Source organism: Boleophthalmus pectinirostris, unplaced genomic scaffold (assembly GCF_026225935.1).
Source record: "Boleophthalmus pectinirostris isolate CB_2022bp ecotype Guang Dong unplaced genomic scaffold, ASM2622593v1 HiC_scaffold_3, whole genome shotgun sequence".
Taxonomy (NCBI): Eukaryota; Metazoa; Chordata; class Actinopteri; order Gobiiformes; family Gobiidae; genus Boleophthalmus; species Boleophthalmus pectinirostris.
In genome coordinates, this window is record NW_026571299.1 from 31,487,305 (window position 1) to 31,511,019 (window position 23,715).

Here is a 23,715-nt window from a genome sequence, read left to right on the forward strand (position 1 = left end):
ATTATTTTTTAATTCCATAAACATTGACAAGAAATGAGGAAGAAAAAACAGAAACATCCAAAGTCGTTCTACTCCAAATCACACGCTTTTATAAAAAAAAGCACCCCAATCATACTAGGCAAAATCTTGCCTAAGAACACAACAGAAGTTTCCTCTAGAGTTACTACTGCCCCATTATGACACCTGGTATTCCCCGCAGTCTCCCATCCAAGAACTAACCAGCCCATCCTTGTTAGTTTCCAAGATCAGATGAGATCAGGGCTTTACAAGCTCAAGATCAGGCAGTGGAACCATCAACTCTAGACCAAAGTTAATAATTTTTAACAGCTGGATCACAATTCTATTCAAATTTAATTCATTACCTAGCTCAAGTTTCTATGGAAAATATAATAACCTTTAGAGAAACATTAGGTTAAGTACTGAAAGCATACTTAAAGACTGTGTAACCACAGCAGTCTGACCTTATGACTGCAGTAAAATAAAGATGAGCAGAGTTAAAGGTACCATGTTGTTTCTGACCCACTTCCTGCTCTAATTACAGGATTGCAGAAGATCAGATCGCAGCCCAGAGACACAGTGATAGATCATCTGAGCAGCCAAGGCCTCACAGGAAACTAACACTCAGGCTTAAATACAACAATGAGGTGAAATTATTTAGTATGTATCACTGTGCGCGGCTCGTGTAGACATAAGGAGTAGTTTGATTAACACTTTCTTTTGGGCGTAGTTTTGTCAAAGTAAATAAAGAACTATTTAGGTATGTGGCAAGTTAAGATGAATTACATAATCTGGTTAATTGATTACATATTGAGAGGATAGGTCTAAGAAATTCAGCACATTAAGGATGGACTTTTTTCTTAATTTTTCAGTGCAACAAAAACATCTAATATGAAAAGAACACGCTTTTATTTTAGTCTAATTCTAAAAGGTTGCACAGTGGGGCTCAAGTAAAGATACTGCAAATGGAACAAGTAATATTCTATGTAAAATAAGATGAATAAAATGTTTTTTTTGAGATATTCAAATATGATTCAAAAACAAATAAACATGTGACCTAAACCTATGACTTTAAAAGAGCAGTGAGATGACCATCTCAACTATCTGAAATCTGTAATTTTGTGGTAATAAAGGATTTTAATAATTTGTACTTTTTAAACTTTGAATTTGAGACTAGTCCTTAAACTAGAGAGCACCAAAGCGACAATTCTCTACACATCCAAGTAGCACTCCTGCTTTCTAAAGTTTTGCAATGATTGAAAAAGCAACTTGATTCCATTTTAACTTTTCCCCTTGTTTTCATTGTGTCAAACAAACAATTAAGAATTTAGACTACAGTTACAACCCTCACAACACTATCATTTGCTTGTGTGTTATCGCCAGGTTACTTTACATCCTCATTTAGACAGCCTCCTCCCTGTGTCCAGGCTGGTCACAGGTGAGTAGTCTGCTTTTACATAATGGGGTTACACTCACGTTGAAAGACAGGATGTGTCCTGTAGCAACGTCACGCTACACTGTTCACAGAAAAACCACCGCTCACCTTAGATAGCAGCAGTCACAAGCAAAAACAACAACAGCTGTGCACGCTCCATCCACGACAGTTAGAGCCATCTGCTCAACGGGCCCCGCTATCCAAAACACTCATGTAAACATACTAGCAGCACTGGGGCTTTATTACTGTGAATAGCAGCAATATTAGCATAAACAAACAACGTCAAACGATTGATACTATGTGATCTGTGTTATGTTAGAAAATGGTATACATTTAAAGGATTATTAGAAATTGAGAGCATTAATCCTTATTTATCATTCATTAGTCCAGGATCACCTACTAATACCATGCATTGTTACAGGACCTATTTCTATACATTCACTTCACTGAGCTATTTCAGAAGGCTACATGCAACATTTCAATAGTAATAGGATACACAAGACATGTGAGGACTTTCTTTTCTAACACTATTATGAAGGAATGTGATATTTTATGACCTCTGCACTCTACTACAATCATGCATTCAATTATTTAAAAGGCCCCAAAGAAGAATAGTGGGAGCTTGACACAGCTAAAGGGGCTTCTAGTTATGAACAACCAAACAATCACCTCACTCTCAATGTGAACTCATTAGATGGGGAGGGTAGAGAGAGGCCACTCTGGATTTTTTAAAATGACTTTAATTTAACATTTTTACATTTAATATTGAAGCACAGGAAAATCTGACACACAGATTTATTTTAAGATGTCAAGCTCCATTATTGTCCTGTCATATCATATCCTGTCAATATTCAAAGTCTACAAACCAAATGAAAACCAGATTCATATTCTGAATTCAACCCTTTTTACACTAAACATGTTTTGTTGTGTAAGTGTTCACAAATAAGTCCTACTACTAAGTGCAGCCCCATGGCCATAGAGAAAAAGTCAAATAAGTGACACAAAAGTTTTGGGAAGTGCAATTAAGAGGACAGCAAGTCCTTATGGACCATGTGTCCTTCCTTGAATTTGGACAAATGTGCCTCTGACCTACATGATCAAAATAAACGTAGCCCCAGAACTTTGTACTAACCAACCAGAGGACAGAGCATAGTCAAATTTGTTCCAAACATTATTATAGATGATTATATAACAACAATATAACAGCCGATTTAGCCCGAATTAGTCTATAAGTTCAGCTCCTCCCTGTATCCCTGACCAATCACATGCTTGCACAGGGGAGGGTCTCTCACAGCAACAGTTTTGTCATTGGCTGTCAGTCTGTCAATAACAAATCAATATAGATATCAAAATCCAGCACTGACCTCACAGATAAAACTGACAAGTTTTCCTTACAAATCAGTTTTTTAAGAGAACAGAAGTCCCATAGCACTTGCTTGCCCTCCTCTGTCCCCCTCCCTCTGGCCTGTCCCGTGCCTTACCTGTACTTCATCCCAGTCTGAAAGGACACACACTCCTCCAGGGCCAGTCCGTTCATCTTTAGAAAGTCCTCCATGTTTTTGATCTGGGCAGCAATCCTCTGCTCCCTCAGCCTCTGCAGCTCAGCCTGGTCGGTGGCTCTGGTGGGCGGTTGGTTCAGGCCCTGCTCCGAGTGGTACCGGTTGATCCCACTCCGGATGCTCTCGCTATATGACATGGACAACATCTTTCCGCTCCCACTGCTGCTGCTTTTCCGTACCCCGCTGGCCGCCGGCGGTTTGGGAATCTGCATGTTTTCAGGGGGATAATAACTGGACCTGCGCCTGTCCCGGAGGCTCTGGGGAGGACCCCCGGCATACCCGCCCGCAAACATGCTTTCTGCTGCCTCTACTCCCAGGCAAAGTCCGTGCAGTGAAGTCCTAAACAAAGGAGGGAACTGGACAGAGCAGCGACCTCCCTAAATAGCACCTAGTCCCAAACTCAAAGTACCTGCTCGGGCCATGCATCTTGTAATGAGAGTCGAGTCCAGCCCTCCCCCGACAGGTACAGAGTGGCAGGGTTACAATGACAGGAGCATTCAGGTGACGCTGGTGTTTAGGAGCAGCACTTATACAGTACACCATATAGGATAGGACAGGGACAGGGACAGGAGGGGACAGGGGAGGACAAGGTGCATGCTTTAAGTGGGGGCAGTCACACATGCACCAGGCAACAGGGTCACCCCACACCTCAAGTCTGTGCATGTGGAGGAGGAAAGCCGCAAGATCAACTTTGAGACTTGGCAAGAAAAAAAAGGGTTTGAAATTGGTTACCATGGTTCAAGGTCAAATAACATTATAGTGATGTTAATATATATTTTCTTTATTTAAGTTTTAATTTAATATATTGTTTTTAATATATATTACTGAATTAAAGGGGAAAGTCTTGTGAACAGACCATAACCAGATGTTTTAATTGTTAGATCAGTCAAAATCAGCCTGTTATTGGTTGCATTGGTGATACTGGGCAGAACATCTGGCCACATCAACAACCTGTTTCTAAATGCACCTCAAAGTTCGAGAAGTGAAGTTCAAGCACCAAAGAATCAATAGTATGCGCAGCCAGAGTGAGCAGTCAAAAGTTGTCACATTTCACAATATGCTTGTTCTATTCTATACCAATAGAAAATTCAATTCAGTAAACTAGACAAGTTGTATAGTGAAGATGTTTCATCACCCAGCCAAGTCCTGGTCAAGTGCTGGAGGACACTGCCTTGCCTCTGAAGGGAGCAGCTAACTACACTGGCACAGCTCTTTTCTTTTGTCATGGGACCTGCCTGGAGGACTCAATGATCACACAGACACATTATTCTATTTTAGATAAACAATGAGGAGTTAAATGACAGAGCTACTCAAAGATTGTGAGGACGTACAAAAAATTAAAATGTATGTTTCGAAATTTGTTATTAGATTTTTTTGTGAAAAATTTTATGTGTTTAAATGACTTTCTAAATGTTTTGATGAATTGTGGTGTTACGTTGTTTTTGAAAGCCCATTTATAAATGAAAACAAACATCATTAGTAAACCACGTGTTAAAAGTGACATAAAAACTTATCAGCTAGTTTGTATTTACATGTCTCAGTTGAAGTTATGTCACAAACAGGAGGCAGCAATGTGCTCAGAAACTGTTCCCAAAAATGTCGCAAACTCCAGTTAAAGTCCAGTAGTGAGCATCAATCACAACCAACAGTCCAAGATGTTCCTTGACTGACATCTCTTTTCAATTCAACCTAAGCCAATAAATATCCCAACGAAACAAAATATTTCTTAATAAAATTATTTAATAAAATCTTAATTATAACACACTACACAGTTACAGTGTATCATGAATAGTACTGTAAATCCATTTGATGAATAAAAATGATTTCTCCAAAAAACAAGCAAACCAACAAAAAGTATCCAAAAGTTATCTGAGTCAAAGTGCTACTTCCAAATGTGTACGCAAAAATTTAAATATCAAAAGAGAAGCCTCAATCAGTAAAGTATCAAACAGAAATAGAAGAAATAACGCTATTAAAATGAGCACACTTCAACACTGCATGACTTATAGCCGCATAGACAGATACTAGAAGCCATATTGATCTTTTAAATGTCTACTCACGGAAATACCACTTAGACAGCACTATCTCTGCTCCTCTGCTCAAAACAACTCACAACGCTGCCGTAACAGACACCCGGTACCAGCAAAAAGTTTAGTCACGTTAAATAATAAAAGTCGATAAAAATAGCGTATCTTCAATTATAAAAAAGATCCTACATTGTTCAAACTGCCAACCAAACTTGCGACAGTGTTTCAAATATGACTCAAATTCACTACTTACATAATAATCAAATGTTTCGGATCATCAAAGTTCGTCCAAACAGCTATTTTCCCCACATTTCGGTGCAAATTGGGTTTAATTATCCAAGTTATAGGCAGCATGCATCCACGTAGCAACATCCACAAACTTTACGCGCAAGTCCTTTCCAGTTGCTATAACAACAGTGACTATAATATGCCAGTGGAACTCACCCGGTTTCTTTGGGGTCGGCTCATGAGCAAGAATTTAGGGTCTTCGCTTCTTATATAAACACACGGCTGGACGGAGTAGCCAAGCGGATCCACCCAAAAAAAGGGAGTGTCCAACAAGGAATCGTCTAAACCAATTAAGAGCCCGATGCCCTCCCTGCTCCTGATGCTGTCCACAGACCTCCCAGCCCCACCCGCCCCTGAGAATCCATTTACCGTTGTTTAGTGGCTGTTTCTGCTAACTGCGGCAGAAAAAAAATATATCAGGCTTGAATAATTCACCACTAAAAGCCAGTGATTGTTGTTCCACAGGAAAGGAGAGGAGAGAGAGAGGTGGGGAATCGTGATGGTTTGAGTGCACTTTATGCACATTAACACAGAGAGGTGGAGCTTTAGGCACCAGAGGACCAGTCAGACCACCAAATATGTTTAAGTAACTAGGGGATTACCACAGCACCATGAAGATCAAGGTGAGAGTCAATGCAACAAGGTCATGCATCAAAAAAACTGCAAAAAAGTTGATGGTTATCACAATCATCTAATTTATATAATAGACTGTTTGTCGGGACAAAAATGAATCTTTCCTGGACAGCTATGAAGTATGAGACCATGTAGACAAATGTCTAAACAGAAACAAGCGGTAACACATGGGGTTCTTCTATTAGTTTATCATTTCCTATTTCAGTCTTCTGTCTTAATGCTCCTGAACATGTATGAAATGTGCACAAAATCTGGACTTTGATACATGACCTAACAACAAAATAAGATAAAATAGGTATAGTGCTCTTCATATTGTGGTTACAAAATTTATTTTAATACAGTCTAAATCTTTTAGGACTTAACTTTAATGTTTTTTGGCATATTCCTTTAAAACACACATGTCAAAGTCAGGTCCGGGGGCCAAATTTGGCCTTTGATACAATTATATTTGGCCCACGAGATCATATCAAACATGTATTAGAGCTGGCCCACCGGCAACAGATAGGCTATTGAGACATTATTTATTTAAAATTTAGTTATCATTTTATATTTATTATATATCTAGTATATATTATCATATACTAGATTCATTGTTTAAGCCAAACTATTATTAAACGTTTATTTTAATAAGAAAAGGTTTAACATTACATATCTGGAAAGAAGAGAAAACATGCAGATGTTGTTGAAATTTTTCAATAAGTATTTAGTTTGGCCCATGACTTAGGCCCAGTTTTTTATTTTTGGCCCTCTGTGAACTTGAGTTTGACACCCCTGCTTTAAAGCATGTAAATATTTTTATGTATGCAAAATAATTCCTAAAAAGTAATTCCTATATTACACATAATTGACTCTTGTGAGATTTTATCAATGTTATAATGTTGTTACGTCCTCTAAAATATACCTGGAGTTGTGTTTTGTTTCATTCACACATGTTTCATTCACACTGCTTTATTAATCTACATCTACAACATGTCTACGTCTCCAAAGCTCAAAATGCTCTCTTCCATCTTCAAGTTCAAGTAGTTTTCAAGTTAAAAGCTAACTTTTCACCTTTAGTTCAATAGAAATAGGCAATTCCAGTCTGAATTTATCCAAATGATCCTAGTGAAATTGTATGGAGTTTAAAAACATAAGAAGAAACCAATATAGCACCTACTCAAACTCATTCAACATCCAAGCATCAATCATCCATCAATCAGTTATGCAAGCTTTTCATTTTTGTGAGTGGTTGTTAATTGTATTTCTTTCTCAATCAAGTCTCACACAGACTCAGTAAGAAGGAAATTACTGTATGAATCTTGTTTCAAGCCAAGATATGGCCTAATTCACCTCCATTAAAGCCTAGTGGTCAACAGCTCCCGACCTTTATCATCTGAAAAGCACTCAGTCTTTCATTGTAAAAAGGTCTAATGAGAGCCGGACCGGAAACAGCCTAAAAGCATCTCAGCGTCCACCAAGGGGCCAATATCATGTGCACCATAATGAGCTATAGTCAGTGGCAATGACCACCACATAAATGAGGTTACACACACAAAATACAATGCACTTTCAGATTAGGGAGGGACAAGTCCTAACATAATAGCACATTGTAAAGTGTGATAAATTGCTACAAAAAATACGAATGAAACTATTGAAACTAGTCAATACCACTTACATAACCACATAATCACTTGATAATCCACATAAAGCCTGTTCTAAATGACATCAGATGCAATAAATAGCACAGTGAAACACCTTAGTAGTGTCAATAATGAGTCATATAAGTTACTCATAGCACTCTCTAAAGCTCAAATATCATCATACAAGAAGAACAAGTACAAAAAATTAAAAATAAATCTTGAGCCTCAAAAATATTGCTATCTCTCTAACATACATCGATATAATAAATATAGTGACAGGCTTACAAATACATGCAGTGTAATATCAAAATGACTTGAGCAAGAATAAAAAATGTAAAAAATACGCTGGAAATATGATACTGGAGAGATATATATTGTATTATATTATGTCATAAATACAGTTACACAGACAAAATACAACAAAAATTATGTAACATTTCAATTATGTTAGGAAAAAAAAACATATTTGCCTTGTTATTATCCTCAAAAACAATTTCACCTCATGACTCTTAATAACAGAAATAATGCTTTAAACTGATAATAATGTACTTTATGGCAATGTATATGGGACTTGAGTATTGCTAGTAAAAGTACAAGCAGGGAGAGACAGGAGCCTGCATGGGACAGTTTTCAAGAGAAGAGAAGACAGGCGCCGAGATAAAGATCTGATATTGAGCAGATTTTGGCTCATCCTCAGTCAGGGAAATATAACACAGAGTCAGCAGAAAAATGTCTTCAGGAGAAAATCTGATCTTACTACGACAGGCCTGCTCGATCAGAGCACACACGACACAAGTGGACCACACTACACTCATCACTAAGGGGGGCCTGGTATCACCAAGTGGACACGTTTTAAACTCAAGCATGATTTAACATTTAAAGTGACATAGTTGGAAGGTATTGTGGTAGGTATACTTATTTAGTAGTGAAAGTTTAGGAAATTGCAAATAGACATGTGTGATATTGACCAAAAATAACTCCTTGTTATTTTTTGGAGGATTATACTGATGATATTGAATATTTTTAAATGTGCCTGTAAATGTCTTGGTTCAGGTTCAAGTATCCCATAAAAAATGAATGAACAGTAAAAAATGCTGTAAAAGTGCTGTAATATGTTTTGAAATATAGTTCTTCATGTAGTTGACATGATGCCAAACAATTATTATATTATCAGTTATATCTCCCACTTCTAAGTTTTAATTTAAAGTTATCACTGGTGTTCATATGGCTGGGAAGGAAAAGAAGGCTACAAAAGACTCCCTGAAGAGCTCAACCATGTTTCTGCACTTGCAGTTCTTGTTAATGCCCTCTGGGGGGCGACATGTCACCCTTCAACAACAGACCAACCACAATGCAAATCTATTTTATCATCAGCTATCAGACTTTGACTTGCCTGTGCCCCTGAAGCACCAACAGTCTCTGGTTTGATGTATGTGTATGTGATTCTTGTTTGCCCTATTGGGAGAAATAAGGTAGACCGATCGATTGAGTACAGTTGAGCATTAAATATTTACTCGTTACATACTGAACCTTTATCCATTAATACGGATAAATAAAGAGTTTATTACAGTATTTAGTTTTGTATTTATACCCTTACAATACATCTCATACATTTATATAACATTAACATTCCCACCAAGTGCTACTGTATGATCCCATTATACAAAACTCTTAAACTTTAGCAGTTTTGCACAACCAAACTAAACTACAGATCTGGTTTGATTTCAATTTCCATGAGAAAAAACAAACAAACAAAAAAACTGCTTAATCATAGTTCCATAGTTCATCAGTTTTACAAAATTCCAGGAAAGACTTTTGGCCACGTAAGAACTGGACACGTGATCAGTGCATTGCAGATAGGAAAAAATAAATACACCAGCAACAGAACAATGCAATCACTGCAGCCTCTTATTGTCGATTCAATGGTTTTCAGAGCAACCTTGCAACAGAATCCTTTTCCGCCCGATCAGGTTTAAGGGCAGGACTGCAGTGCCAGCTAAAGCTATACTGCCTACGCCTACATATGAACACACCGGGTTTAAAATGACAGAGACAGACTGCACTGCAAGCTTATGAATAAGTCAAATGTATGCAAACTGTTGTGTGAAGTGTACAATGCAGGAGAGACATCATATAAACAATACTGAACTTAAGAGAGAGAGAGAGAAGAAGAGAGAGGGGGAGATAGGGAGAGGGAGGCAGAATAAAACAGAGGAAGAGAGGGAGAGAAAGAGATAGAAGTACCTGTAGAACTGCAGCTGCCGTTTGGGGCTCCCATAGCGAGCACTGGAGAGGTGAGAGAAGCAGAGGAGAAAAGCAACAGAGCAGGGTTAGTCTGACAGGAGCAGAAACAGAACAGGTTAGTGCGAGTATGGAAGGAGATATTTTATTGACTCTTGGAAAAACTAAGTGTCAAATGTTTATATTTCTGCCTAAAACATGATTTCTTGAGAATGGTTGTAGGGATGCACCGATACGATAGTGGTAGGGGTGTAACGATATCCAAGTCTCATGATACGATATCATCACGGCATGAACCTCACGGTACGATATTTTTTGCGATATCGTGGGAAAGCTTATGATGGAGAGGCTCACATTAGCAATATCTAAATCTCTCAGTACAATGTTTTCACGATATACATCTCACGGTACGATATTTATTACGATATTTTGTGGAGGCTAACAAAACTTAATATTTCTCCTCTTAAAATGCCTTGACAAGACTTAATCCAAAGAACTAAGGCTTAAAAGTGCTTAGAACTGTGATTTCTTCATGTAGTCTACACTGAAATTAGATTTTTGTATTTTTGATTTTATTGGGATCTCCATTACCTGATGTCTGTGATACCAGCTACTCTTCCTCAGGTCCACATATAACACAGGACAACAACAACAAATGGAGCAAAGGATCATGGTCTATGTAGTTCCCTCTGTTTGTTTTTTTTTTAAGCTATTGCTGCACCATAACTCTTAATTTAAGCAAAGAGACTTATAATTCGATATATTGTGATAATCCACGATATTATTGTGAGAACTTTGACGATACGATATCATGATATTTCGGTTATTGTTACATCCCTAGATAGTAGTAAGGAATATTGGTGCTGACTCAGGGAAAATTACAGTATTAGTATTCCATGATATCGGTTCAGTCGATATCCTGGATATCTTGGACTCTTTACTGCCCAGTCTCATGATGTTTGAACTTTAATTCATACAAAGCAGTTCAGTACGGTAGTTACTTGCAAGATACATAACAGTTACATAACACAATCTAAAATTTGTGATAAGTTAACCATATTTTGAGAGAAAATAATGCCATTTTCAATCCCTACACTGATATCGGTTAATATCGAACACTGGCAGTTACTTAAACACATTGTTATTTATACTGTATGATATTGAATTTAAAAGTGCAGTGTATAACTTTTCTAGTGGACCTTTTCAAACCTGGAGACAGAGAAGTTACATAGTGCACCTTTATGAGGCAAGTAAATCTATCCCTTTCTTCTGAGGCTTCTCACCTCATCTGTCACTATGAACTTGGGCTGTCATGGTAATTACTATATTGATTTAGCATTCAATATATGAAAGCTGGAATAATATTTTTTGGGCTCAATTATCGTGTGTACATTTTCTTTGCAATAATGGGGCAATATTTGTTATTACTGAGCTGCATAGAGTTGAATAAAGGACTTTTATTGTCATTATATTTCTCTGTAGCAATATATCGTGCTTCAAAATTTGTTCGCGTGACAGGCCTTCTCTGAACAAAATGTAAACTGACAAACAGGAGTGGCAAGTGTTTGAGTCTGAAAATAGAACATATCATGATTCAATATTTAATTAAGAGATTATCCACCCCTTGTAATCACTTAACATTATTAAATGAGACAACTTTGAGTAATGTCGTGAATCAGTCAGTAAGAGAAAACACACCAACTACTATACACATCACTACAAGGCACTTACACAAGACAGAACAACACACAAAATCAAAGCACAGTGAGGTGAAGTTAAAGTGGCACTATGTAACCTTAGTGCCACCACTACTTGCTTCAGATGTCATTGTTTATCCTAGAATGTTACAAAATAGGGAATAAAATTTATATAGCTCTCAAGTACTGGTGTTAGCACTGCAATCGCCATGGAAACAGGTGGAGCGCCCTCCACCATAAAAGTTCCATAGTGCACTTTTTCCACATATTTCCTCCATGTATAAGCAGATATGACAGAGATAGAGTAAAGTTATGATAATGGTAGCACTCAAGATGCCATGGCGGGTGTTGTACCTGTAGATCATGCCCGGAGAGCCAGTCTGTCGGAGGGAGAGGCGCGCGGGAGAGTCGGTGGTGGATTCAGGATACATGGGGGCAGGAGGGAGGGGGGCAGGGCCACTTCAGCAGGACCACACACACTTGCACCTCTCAGCGCCCCTGCACGAAAACAGAAAGAAAATCACGCCGTTAGTGAATTTATGACTTTCTCACTTGACTTCCCTGAATGTCAAATTGAAAAACATTGAAAAACATTTTATTCAGTCATTCAGTCACCACACAGCATAAAATGTAATACCTCATAAGAGAGGTGGGGACTTGCAAGTCGTAACTTGAACTCGAGTTAGACTTAAGTCACTATTTTTTGGACTCGAGACTTGACTTGAAAAAATGGATTAAGATTTGGGACACGACTTGGACTTGATTGTCAGTGACTCGGGACTTGACTTGGACTTGAGAAGACTTGAGAAGCACTTCTAAATCTGAATTCGTTCTATTCTGACTGTAATAATTCACACTAAGATCTTGTCTATCATTTAAAAAGGAAAAATTTGCATTTCTACAACACTTATACTGTATATTCTATAAATATTCATACATAAATATACTATGATTTTATAAGTACAATTTATCTTAAAAATCATATGAAATGCAAAAATGTAAGCTATATTTGGTACTTTGGTTTAAAGATTTGAAATGACTTGAAGCTGAAAGCAGACAACGTTGACTTGCACTTATAAGCCAGTGACTCGAGACTTGACTTGGGCTTGCCTGTATTTGACTTGGACTTGAGGTCAAATACTTGAGACTTACTTGAGACTTGCAAAACAATGACTTGGTCCCACCTCTGCCTCAAAAGAATAATCTATTCTACAGTTTAAATAGCTGACTATTGTGGATACTATCTCCTTTGTTAAAGTATAACTAAGCTGATGATGTCTAAATATGTCCATGGTAAACTGACAATAAGACTGCAGAAAACAATTACAGCGAGCAAATAAAATCAACATCCACTAATCATATAAGCAATTATTTTCATTTTCCCTGTATAATTTACGGTTACTCATTAGCAACTACCAGCTTCAACCACTAGATGGAGCCAAAATATAACTATGAAGACATGAGTGGAATGAATAAATACGGCCGTCTATAGTAACCTTTAAAATGACAGATTATACAGAGATTTGCAAACATATTTGAGCTTTATAGATTAAAAAACAAATAACAACAGAAGTATAGAAAAGCCGATGATTCTTGCTTTGATCTGTAACATGGAAATCAAGGTGACAACAGCGTGCAGCACTTAACACATCTGACCATCCAAATCCCAGTTTATAATGCTAACACCCAGCTTTGCAAACCATATGTGAGAGTAGAGGGGCAGACCAGGGCTTAACCGCTGCTTAGAGCAATGCACTTCTATAAATAATTTAAAGTATCCACCAAAGAAGCAGGCCAGGGCAGTAAAACGGAGCCTACGACTTGGGCTGGCCATCAATGAAGGTTAGAGTGGTAGTGGTTATAGCGTGGCAATAAATAGAGCAATGCAAGAGAGTGGAGGTCTCGACTTAAGGGAGCAGCAGCAGCAGAGTTAAGGTTTAGCCTAGTTTAACACAAAGGAAAGACCAAGGAGAAAGGGCCCATTTCCACAGTGAGAATATTGTAATGACAACATGAAGGTGACTTTGTCCTCCTATCAATTTTTACTGGCAGCAAATAAGGAGACACAAGTTTTGAATTTTAATGAAGTCGTATATTAATTTTGACAAACAAAAAACAAGGCTGTGCAATTAATCAAATTTCTAGTCATCAATCATGTGATTAGGTTTTGCTAACAGACAGGTCTACAATAAAGATAGACCAATATATGATTTGGACAATATACAGGGCTGATGTTTGCACTTTTCAGCACATCAGTTATCGGACTTAAATCTCTAGCACAGGCCAATATTTTGTTATACTTCAACGCGAAGAGAAAACTGCACAAAACATGACTACATACTATTGCTCTCTTAAAAATTTGAGGTAAAAAAAGGGCTGGGTGATTTGTAGTACATTTTAATTACATTATTTGGAGAAAATTATCAAAAACATGGCAAAAATGTAGTCTGAAGAGGAGTTCAGACTTTGGAGAAAAACCTATTGTTTATGGTCAGAAAATGAATATTTAAAGCTAATGACAGTTGAATCGTAAATTTCCATATATTTCAAAAGAAGGATATTTTTTTATGTCTCACTATAAGAAACACTCTGACACTTTTAATTATGAAAATAAACAATAAACAGTTTTTTTTGTTGTTGTTTTTTTCACTATCCTGGTTACCAAGGTTCTCTGCATATACTTGTTTAAGCAACCCGTTTTAGGTCATTGTTTCTGTAATGGCTTCAGTACATATGAAGAACATCTAAACATAGTATAACTTAGATTAGAGATTAATATAATGTATATGAAACCCATGTTAATAATGTTGCCAGTCACTATTGTGCTTATTTGCTAACTAATCAAAATGTTGTAGCTAATATAGTAGTTATCCATAACCTTGCTCCACAGTGTCTGACTACAATAGAAACGCCTCTCTCCCTGAATAACATGTTTACATGCACTAAACACCTCCATACGTACAATAATAAACCATGAAAAGTACATAACATTAAACCCAATGTACAGTAGCCCTATATCTCTCCCAGGCCTCATAACTGCCATGATAACGCACACATGAAGGTGACTTTCTCCTCCTATCAATTTCCCGGCAGCGGAAAGGTGTCCCGGGTGCCCAAGGCCTCATTTAACGCTGGCTGCCCATCCAGTGCGTTCAGGGCAGAATGGGAAATCAGGAGCCTGCTTTTGGATGATGATGAAGCCATGACCCCGACAGATAACAGCCTGAGGAAAGATCTACTGCTGTGTGCTATGTGCCCCCTATATCATGTTATAGAAAGAGGAGAGCAGGGAGGGGAGCAGGTATGTGAAAGGTAATGCTATGTCTGACTCAAACTAAAGCACATTTACTTCATATTCCTAAAATAAAGCTATTACACAAAATTGACTCTTGTGAGCTATAAGCCATGTTATTATGTTGTTAACGCATCAAAGTCATAGCTGGAATTGTGTTTTCTTTCATTCCCACATGTGTCTGTCCACTAATTCAAAGCTCAAAATGTTCTGATCTACCCTGTGATGTCACAAAGAGGTAGTTTTGAAGTTAACAGCTACATTTCAACTTTAGTTCAGTAGAGATTAGCCATTCCAGGGCTGAAATAATCCAAATGATACTAGTGAAAACACAGTGGAGCAGTGGAGGTATGTTTTTGATGAGGAAACAACATTATAACATAGATCAGAAAACATTGGCTCTTTAAATATGCCATTCAACATAATATAATCTAACTATTCGCAATGTTGTGGTAGTGTGATGTTGTGGCTAGGCATGGTGTTCTGTACTTTTTAGAATAGAATTGCAATTTAAAAGTTATGTCATGTTTTTGGATGAGGGTCTGCCACACTTGTGTCAATGGAGATGTTATTGCAGTATGGCCATGAACATGTCTATCTGCATGGGGACAAGCAGGTGATCATACAAAGTCCTGTTATGAGTCAGATCTATGGAGAGGCAATGCAAACTCACAGCAAGAATGCATGAATATTCTTCCTTAAAAACAAACAAACAAACAAAAAACATTGCACACCTTTAATATTTTATCGTAGGAGAATTAGCACAAAGAACATACGACTTAGCAGACTTTGTCCAAGTTCAAACACAAATGTATTGTTAAAAATCACCCATACACATGTATTTGTATTTGCCATTTATCCATTTTATACTCACACAGACAAATTACTGTGTGGGCCAGACATTATGACATCAGTTTTCATAAATTATTCAAATCACAAGTCTGATGCTAAATCGAAATGGTTTTATGAGGGGCTAAAACAAGACGAGCAGATCAATATAAGAAAAAAAACTTTTTTTCTATATTTTCCCGGAAAGTATTTTTTGTAAGCAATTGTAAATGATAGAAGTACTAGAAAATGTACATATTTACATGAATGAATAGAACTAAACCACGATCCTTGACTTTAAATTATTTTTATTCATAGTGAGTTCACCAAAGAGAATAGTTGATATTCCAACATTGTCTGAGCCTACTGTACCCTCCATACTGCAATAGAATTATTACAAACTGTAATGGGAAATTTGGATAGTGTTACAAGTTCAACTCAAAGTTGTAAGCAAAGTGAGTTAAGTAGATTATATTGCAGAGTTTAGGTATTTAGGTCAATCTGTGCAAAATTGTGAGCTTTAAGTCACATTATAATGTCATCAAAAACATACACAGAGTTATGTTTTGCTTCATTCACATGTTTGAATAGCCCTTTATTATTAGTCTGTATATATCTCCAATGTTCAAAATGCTCTGTTCCACCTTGTGATGTCATCAAGCTATAGTTTCCAAGTTAACAGCTACTTTTTATGCTTTGTTCAGTAAATCTAAATCAGCTAGTTAGTCAGTCTAAATGACTCCAGTGAAGCTGTATGAAGTTTCAAAATACAGTGGAGTACTTCCTGTATTACCACATGACATCACAAGGTGGAACAGAGTGTTTTCTCTCAGCCTAAATATGCAGGATTTGAGCAATTAATGAATGAATGAAATAAAAGACAACTCCAGGTATGTTTGCGATGAAGAAACAACAATATTATAGAGATCAGAAATGAGTGTAAAATGGGTCCTTTAAGTACATAAAATTTACTGATGAGGTACGTGTGACTATCTCTCAGTGCTGTGTTCTTGTGTGTATGGAAGCGGTGTGGAGCACTGCAGCAGTCTCCCAGGACAGAGGGGCTGTACACTAGCTGCTCCTGCTGATACTGCTGCAGTGCGGAACCACACACACGAGTATCCTGGTCACAATCACTCCTCAGATTTACTGCACTGATGAGACAATGTGCATTTTGCAGATTAAAACTGTTCACTAGACACATGGCCCACATAGAATAACATGTGTAGCTGTTTAATTAGACTGTTTAATGTCTGTACTTCTCTGAGCAAATAAAGTTAAAGGGAAAAAAAGGTCTAGCATGGAGCTGAATCATAGAGAGTGTGGATTTTAAAGGGCATATATTACGCTATTTTCTGATCTATGTTATATGTTTTCTTATCAAAAACATATCCACGGTTGTGTTTTGTTTCATTCACACATGATTAACACACATGCATATTTAGGCTGAGTTCTTCTCTCAAACTGAAAAAACTTTGTTCCACCATGTGATGTCATGTAGCAATACAGGAAGTGCTCTGCTGTGTTTTGAAACTCCAAACATTTTCACGAGAATCATTCGGATAATTTCAGTCCTGGAATTGCAAGTCTCTACTGAACTAAAGGGAGAAGGCAGCTGTTAACTTACTTGAAAAGTACTACAACATGACATCACAAGGTGGAACGGAGCATTTTGAGCTTTGGAGATATAGACAGACAGACAGACATGTGTGACTGAAACAAAACAAAACTCCAGACCTGTACGTTTTGAAGGAGGTAACAGCATTCTAACTTGCTTAAACTTGTTTATTCTTGCTTGACGTTCACAAGAATCAATTTTGTGTGATTATATAGGAGCTTTAAGTAGGAAAATAAATCAAGTATGGAGCATGAGCACATAGTGGCTTTTAACAGAAAATATCATATTACAATCTCTGCTGGTGTTGATTTCAGTACTAAAGGATAAGGTTCAATACTCAAGATTTTGATACAACAATGATAATATAAACACTTTTATTTTACAAAACAGAATGCAAAAAAATAGGTCATACACTTGTTCTACTATAGATCAGAACCATTCTAAATCTAGTCAGCGAAGGTTAATTTTTAGTACTTTTCTTTAATTTTCTTGTTCCATACTGGTTCATATTTATAGTTTTGTTACAAATTTCAGAATCATTTAGTATCTGGGTATTTTTATCTGCTTTTAATCTCTGCTGACATCACAACAGGGTTTCGTACCAGCACTTGGAGTGAATCATTATATATTTTACATTGATTATCAATTAGACAGAATGTTATTTAACGGAAATGCAAGCCATCAGGTCAGGTCTTTTTATCTGCTCTGATTTATGAAGATGAAGTTAATATTTCAGGCCAATATTGGCTAAATGTCAAGTACAAAACAATCAATCAGTCTGTAGATGACCGAAGTCCTCCCAGCAGACCACTCACCCCAGCACTGGAGCCAAGCTATTGTGAGTAAACACTGCTTTTAGTATAATGTCGGTATAACAATAGTACAGAACAAGGATTTTCATGAAGCAAGCAAAAGGCATGGAAATCAATTTGGCTGTGTAAGAGCTGCAATCATCTCCACGTTTGACCAATATAACATTTAGAGTTATGGAATAGATTGTCCAACTGTACTCAGGCGGGGAGGATTTTTCTTGGCTCTTGTGTCTCAATCACTGACCATCAGTTCCTGCGTAACACACTATAATTTGTACTTCATTGTATTTCAGTGAAAGGAATATCGTTCACAAAACTGAGGTGAACTTACCACAAAAGGACAAAATAATAATAAATAAATCTTGGTGTATACTACCAGTCAAAAGTTTGGACACACTTTTTCTTGTTTCCTCTTTAGTTCCATGATTATTTCTATTGTACATTCTCACTGAAGCCATCAAAACTATAAATGAACAGAATGTGTAAACACAAAATAAACTCTAATAGACACAAAACTTTAAGATTTAAGATTTTAAAAATAGCCACCCTTGGTTTGATCACAGCTTTGCACTTTTGCTACATAATACTTTATCTCTTACTTCATACATTAGATGTCTTCCGTATGTATATAAAAGGTAGAAAATATCAACATCAAGAAAAAAGCATTAAATGAGAAGGTGTCTCCAAACTTTTGACTGGTAGTGTATATAGGATATCCTAGGTGCTAAATGGAGTCAAACCACATGTACTATGTACCTTTTCTGGTGGTGGGTCCAGGCTTGCTTTGCCTGGGAAAAAAACAGCATATAGTATCAAGCTTTACTATCTCCATGGAGACCAAGTAATAGGTCAGATCAGAGTAAAGGCGACCCTGCTCACAATCAATTTGGCAATGAAAGCACGTGAAAACATAATGAGATACGCCTCCCCCACCCCACCCCCCCCCCACCCCGCAGAAAATGTGGACCTTTAAAGAACACCTCTGACCTTCAATAATATGCAACTTGAGATGAGCCATTGAAATGTATAGTCACTGCTTCACATTTTAAACTCAAAAGTTCTTATAATCAAGTATATTATGTGAACAAGCCTGCAATTCTCATGATATGATCTGATGAAACACTATGATCACCAAGCACAGAAATAGAACAGCCTCTGAAAGCTCGCCCATACCAACTAAACCTCCTTAAACAAAAATGCAAAACAACCTCCCATTTCCCATTCAGGATCCACCTCCACCCATCGCCTCACTGAAATCCTTCCACAGACAGACTCACGTGAGCAGGGGAAGCAGCCGCTCAGAGCTGCCTTGGTCCTCCCAGTGAGCGCATGTTGTGTGCGGTGTGTTGAGTTGTGTATAGCGTAGTTGTGTGTGTAGTGTTGTGTGTGGTGTTACGTGTAGTGTGTAGCTGTAGTGTGTAGTGGGCTCTGAGCTGGCAGTTGCAGAGATACACAGGACCTGAGCAGATGGCAGCAGACGAGAGAGACGGACGAAACAGACGCCGAGCGGACGGGGAAATCCTACCAGGGCTGCTCAGAGGAGGAGACAACCCAACATTCACCAAGAAAAACCACAGAAGACCAATGTTTAGGCAGGAAACAGGAGCTAAATCATGGCTAAATTAGGCTAGAATCAGAAAAAAATACTAGAACATATACAATATGCAAGGGGAAACTTAAATATGGAAAATTTATATTAGTAGTAATCAAGACTTAAAGGTGCACGATGTTACTTTTCTAGTGGGGGTCTCCAAGGAAATGTTGCTTTACCTGGAATGTTCTACACTATGGTATTAAACATACAATCTTGCATTTATTCAAATAGGTGTTTTTATTGCGAAATAACACCTGGAAAAATATGCATTGCTGTTGTTGTGGAAAAAAAAAATATCTCTTGATGATAAATAATTTATCCATTTGCAAAGCCTGATGAGTTCTGGAATACAGACCAAGGTTTATTCTTGTATGGAGAGTGCCTAGGCCTGTCCTGGCCAGAGCCCAACAGTCTCTCCTCCCCAGAAGTATGTCCCTACTCCATTTGACCTGAGTCTCTCCCCAAGTATCTCCCCCCAAATGTTAAAAAGCACCAAGTTTATAAAGCCTGAGATGACCTGAGGACATACATTTCAAAGTGACAAGGCTCTTACTGAGGTGTGGCCAGATGTGCTTGATCTGATTTGCATCCCTATTCAGCTGCATTTGTCAACAAGATGAGCAAGCAAAAGGGAACAGAAGTATTTACATTGTAGAGTCTTTTCTAGCATTGTCTTTAACTACCAAACCAAATGAGTTTTAGATACAAGAACAAATGTGTTTCTAAAAGATAACCTAATCACTATTTTAATTTAATCAATCATAATCAATATTTTCCTGTGGACGTCTGGCCTTAGGTACAAATCGCATTCATTTACACAAAGACAGATTGAAGAAATCTTTCAGCAATGTAAATTTCCTTCACACTGTTATCAGGATAGCCTCTCCACAGACCTGACCTATGAATGGCATCTCATGGTTAAGATATAAGTTCTTGCTGTGTGTGACATTCTAGTCAAAGAAATAACATATCCATGGAGAAAGGAGATGAGCAGGTGGTGAACCCTCCAACAGAAAAAATAGTGCACCTTCAGCTAACACCACCAAGACAAAACCCATAAAAATGTCACGTCTGCTCTATTTGACAAACATGGTTTAATGAGGGAAAACTAAAAGGCCAACAGGGACATGAGCTGAAAATTAGCACCATCTTAACACTGTATGCAACATATTAGCTGCAAGCTCTGTTTTGTAACTAAGCTGTGTTGTCCCTGCAAAATGAATCAGTACTAACCAGGCCTAACACACATACCACAGTTTGAGGCCGCCTTCACCTAACCTTCCTCTCTCCAAAGAGCTAGACAGGATCTCCTCCTCTTCCTCACTTGGGGCTAATCCTCGCCGGTGCGTCATCTCTCGTCTCTGATCACACACACTTTGTAGATTCATAAATGGTAAGTGTTAAGCCGCAAAGGGCCCAGGTCACCGGCTGCCAACAGCGAAAAAAGCGAACATCAAATTAGCATAAACAGCCTATTTATAAAAGCTAACTTGTAGGACAAATCCTCCTCCCCCACTTAAGAGAAGAGAGAGATGTGAGCGCAGTGCTGTCTAGAGATTTTAAAGTGAGGGAATGTGGCCAGAATAAGCCCTGTCTGTCACTGTTGGCCTTTGTAGATGACCTGGGATGGCACTCGTCTGTTTAAAAAATATGTTTAGAATTCATGGTATTAAAGCCTCATCCCAGTCTTTATAGTTTTATCATACCACACCAAAACTTGGGATGCACAATATTGGAAAGATTTACTGTATCGGATATCCGCTTATGAATTGATGTAAGACTATTTATGGTTGTATTTCACCAAGAAAGTCTCATAGTGTCTGAATTTCTATTTATACAAAGCTGTTCTGTTGTTTCTTGAGTGATAAATTAATAAATTAGGATCTGTTTTGCCTTATTTTATTTTAGTTTTCAGTAAATACATGCTGTTTACAGTCTGTGCTACTGATATCGGATAATTTCAGGTTTTGTTACATACTTCAATCTCTTGGAATCAGTACACTTATATCGCACCAGTTTTACAGTTCAGATACTGATTGTATGAATAAAAGTTCTACAATAAGAGATGTTCTAGGCCAACATCAGCCAATAAATAGTCTTACTACATCCAACTATATGCCAAACCACCGATGTCAATAGTCAATTCAGTAAATTTCTCAGGGTGGGTGTCAAAATTCAATAACAATATCGGTACAGGAGCATCTCTAGTACACACATTTCCAGTCAAAATGTGAATCCTATTTTTATCCTGGTTTCAAATCCACTCCCTAGCTGGTGAAGAACCAAGATTAGCTTATCAATAAACATAAACTTTTGACAGCTTTTAAGGCAATACATGCTAATAAAACACTGCATATAAAGATGTTCATAGAGAATTTAGGATTGCTCAATTCATTCATCACATCTTTTAAACGTGATGTAACCATAGTTGAATGTTGATACTTCAGTGTTTTCAAATGCTTACTTCCTGAAGCTGGCGTTCCCATTGCACTATGGGAAAGTGCACCATCACATAAAAGGACACACAGGAAATATAATATGATGCAGCAGATGATGTTTTAGTCATGTGTCGACATGTGTCTTTGTCAAACTGCTGACTGACTGTTTTGTATTTTTATATTACATCAATGATGGCTCCCAGGGGAGATGTGTGCTGGGTAACTGATACGTGAACATGCTACAAATAGTCACAGGTGAATATCAATCAATAACATGTCACTGTCACATAATGACATTACATAATGTTTTTCTAACAGGACACGACTAATAGGTTTGTAATAGACATGCTGAATACTGTGTCAGTACAAGGGTTCATCTCTGCATCATGACTAGTTTTAATTAAAGCATATATAAATAGACTTTGCCAACAAATCAGTGTTGGTTACAAGATGAAGTCAGTTCTATTATTTGCAAGCTAAACATGATATGGTATGTTTTATTTGTGGTTGTAACTTGAAGACTTGGATAATGCACAATTATGCATTACGTCAGCCAATAATAGTGTTTAGGTTTGCTTTATTATAACCTTGAATACCTTAGTTGCAATATTGTTTGGATAACGTCGGATAATAATGATAATGATAATAATGACTGGATAATTAACCTTACTCCCATTCAGGCAAAATATACTTAAATATTATGCTATTTCCTAATCTATGTTTTAATGTTATTGATCACAGACATACCTGGATATGTGTTTTGTTTCATTCACACATGTTTAACACACAAACCCTGCATATTTAGACTCAGTTCTTCTCTCTGTTCCACCTTATGATGTCATGTGGTAATACAGGAAGTGCTCCACTGTGTTTTAAAACTCCTTCAGTAGAACCATTTAGATTATTTCAGCCCCGAAATTGCCTGTCTCTACTGAACTAAAAGTAAAAGGTAATCATTAACTTGAAAACCTCTACATGACATCACAAGGTGGAACAGAGCATTTTGAGCTTTGAAGATGCAGGCAGAGTAATAATGCAGGATGACTCAAATGTGTGAATGAAATAAGAGACAATTCCAGGTATGTTTTTTGATGAGGTAACAACATTCTAACATGGTATAAAACTCACTAGAATCCATTTGGTAATATTGGACCTTTAAGAAATACAATGTCTAATCCAATAATCATCTTTTTATAAGCATCAACATTATAGTTATTGCAAACATTTCTCACAGTTAGAAAAAGCTTTTAAATCCAGCAGGCCCTTCACTATAACTGCTCTCCTTGTCAGCGCCGCCTGTATATCTGGGTTATGTATACTCAGGAGCATTACACCATCATGGACCTCGTAAGTGTCTCACATTTGTAAAAGACACTGCTACAAAGTGTTTTACTAAAGGCAGTAGGCACAAATTAGCAAAATATACTGTAATCCTCTGTTTGAATATTATAATTAAAGTACCATCTTGTGTAGGGCATCAGCATTAAACCTAAGTCACATCAATATTCAAATGACTGTATAAGTAAGCTAAGGAGATAAGGGAAATAGAGAAGGAGATAGAGTGTTGTATGGCATACTAATTTGTTTATCTACAGGCATCCATTCATTAACCATGACAGTATGTAGCATGCCTAAAG

The 23,715-nt window shown here is 37.4% G+C and overlaps 1 protein-coding gene across 7 annotated transcripts in view; it reads right to left on the reverse strand.

Annotated features, from left to right (window-relative positions):
* Nucleotides 1-23,715, reverse strand: part of kcnab2a (potassium voltage-gated channel subfamily A regulatory beta subunit 2a) — a 149,783-nt gene that overhangs the window by 89,428 nt on the left and 36,640 nt on the right. For 3 of the 7 annotated variants that reach the window (XM_055160200.1, XM_055160198.1, XM_055160199.1), the window contains 2 exons: nucleotides 11,851-11,994; nucleotides 9,803-9,844 (listed from right to left, as the gene is read on the reverse strand). In XM_055160200.1, the coding sequence (XP_055016175.1) occupies nucleotides 9,803-9,844; nucleotides 11,851-11,927 (119 nt within the window). In that variant the 5' untranslated portion in view covers nucleotides 11,928-11,994. Of the gene's footprint in view, nucleotides 1-2,913; nucleotides 3,285-5,271; nucleotides 5,342-5,462; nucleotides 5,484-9,802; nucleotides 9,845-11,850; nucleotides 11,995-23,715 lie in introns of those variants that run through there. The other 4 variants (XM_055160202.1, XM_055160205.1, XM_055160201.1 and 1 more) reach the window with 4 other exon arrangements.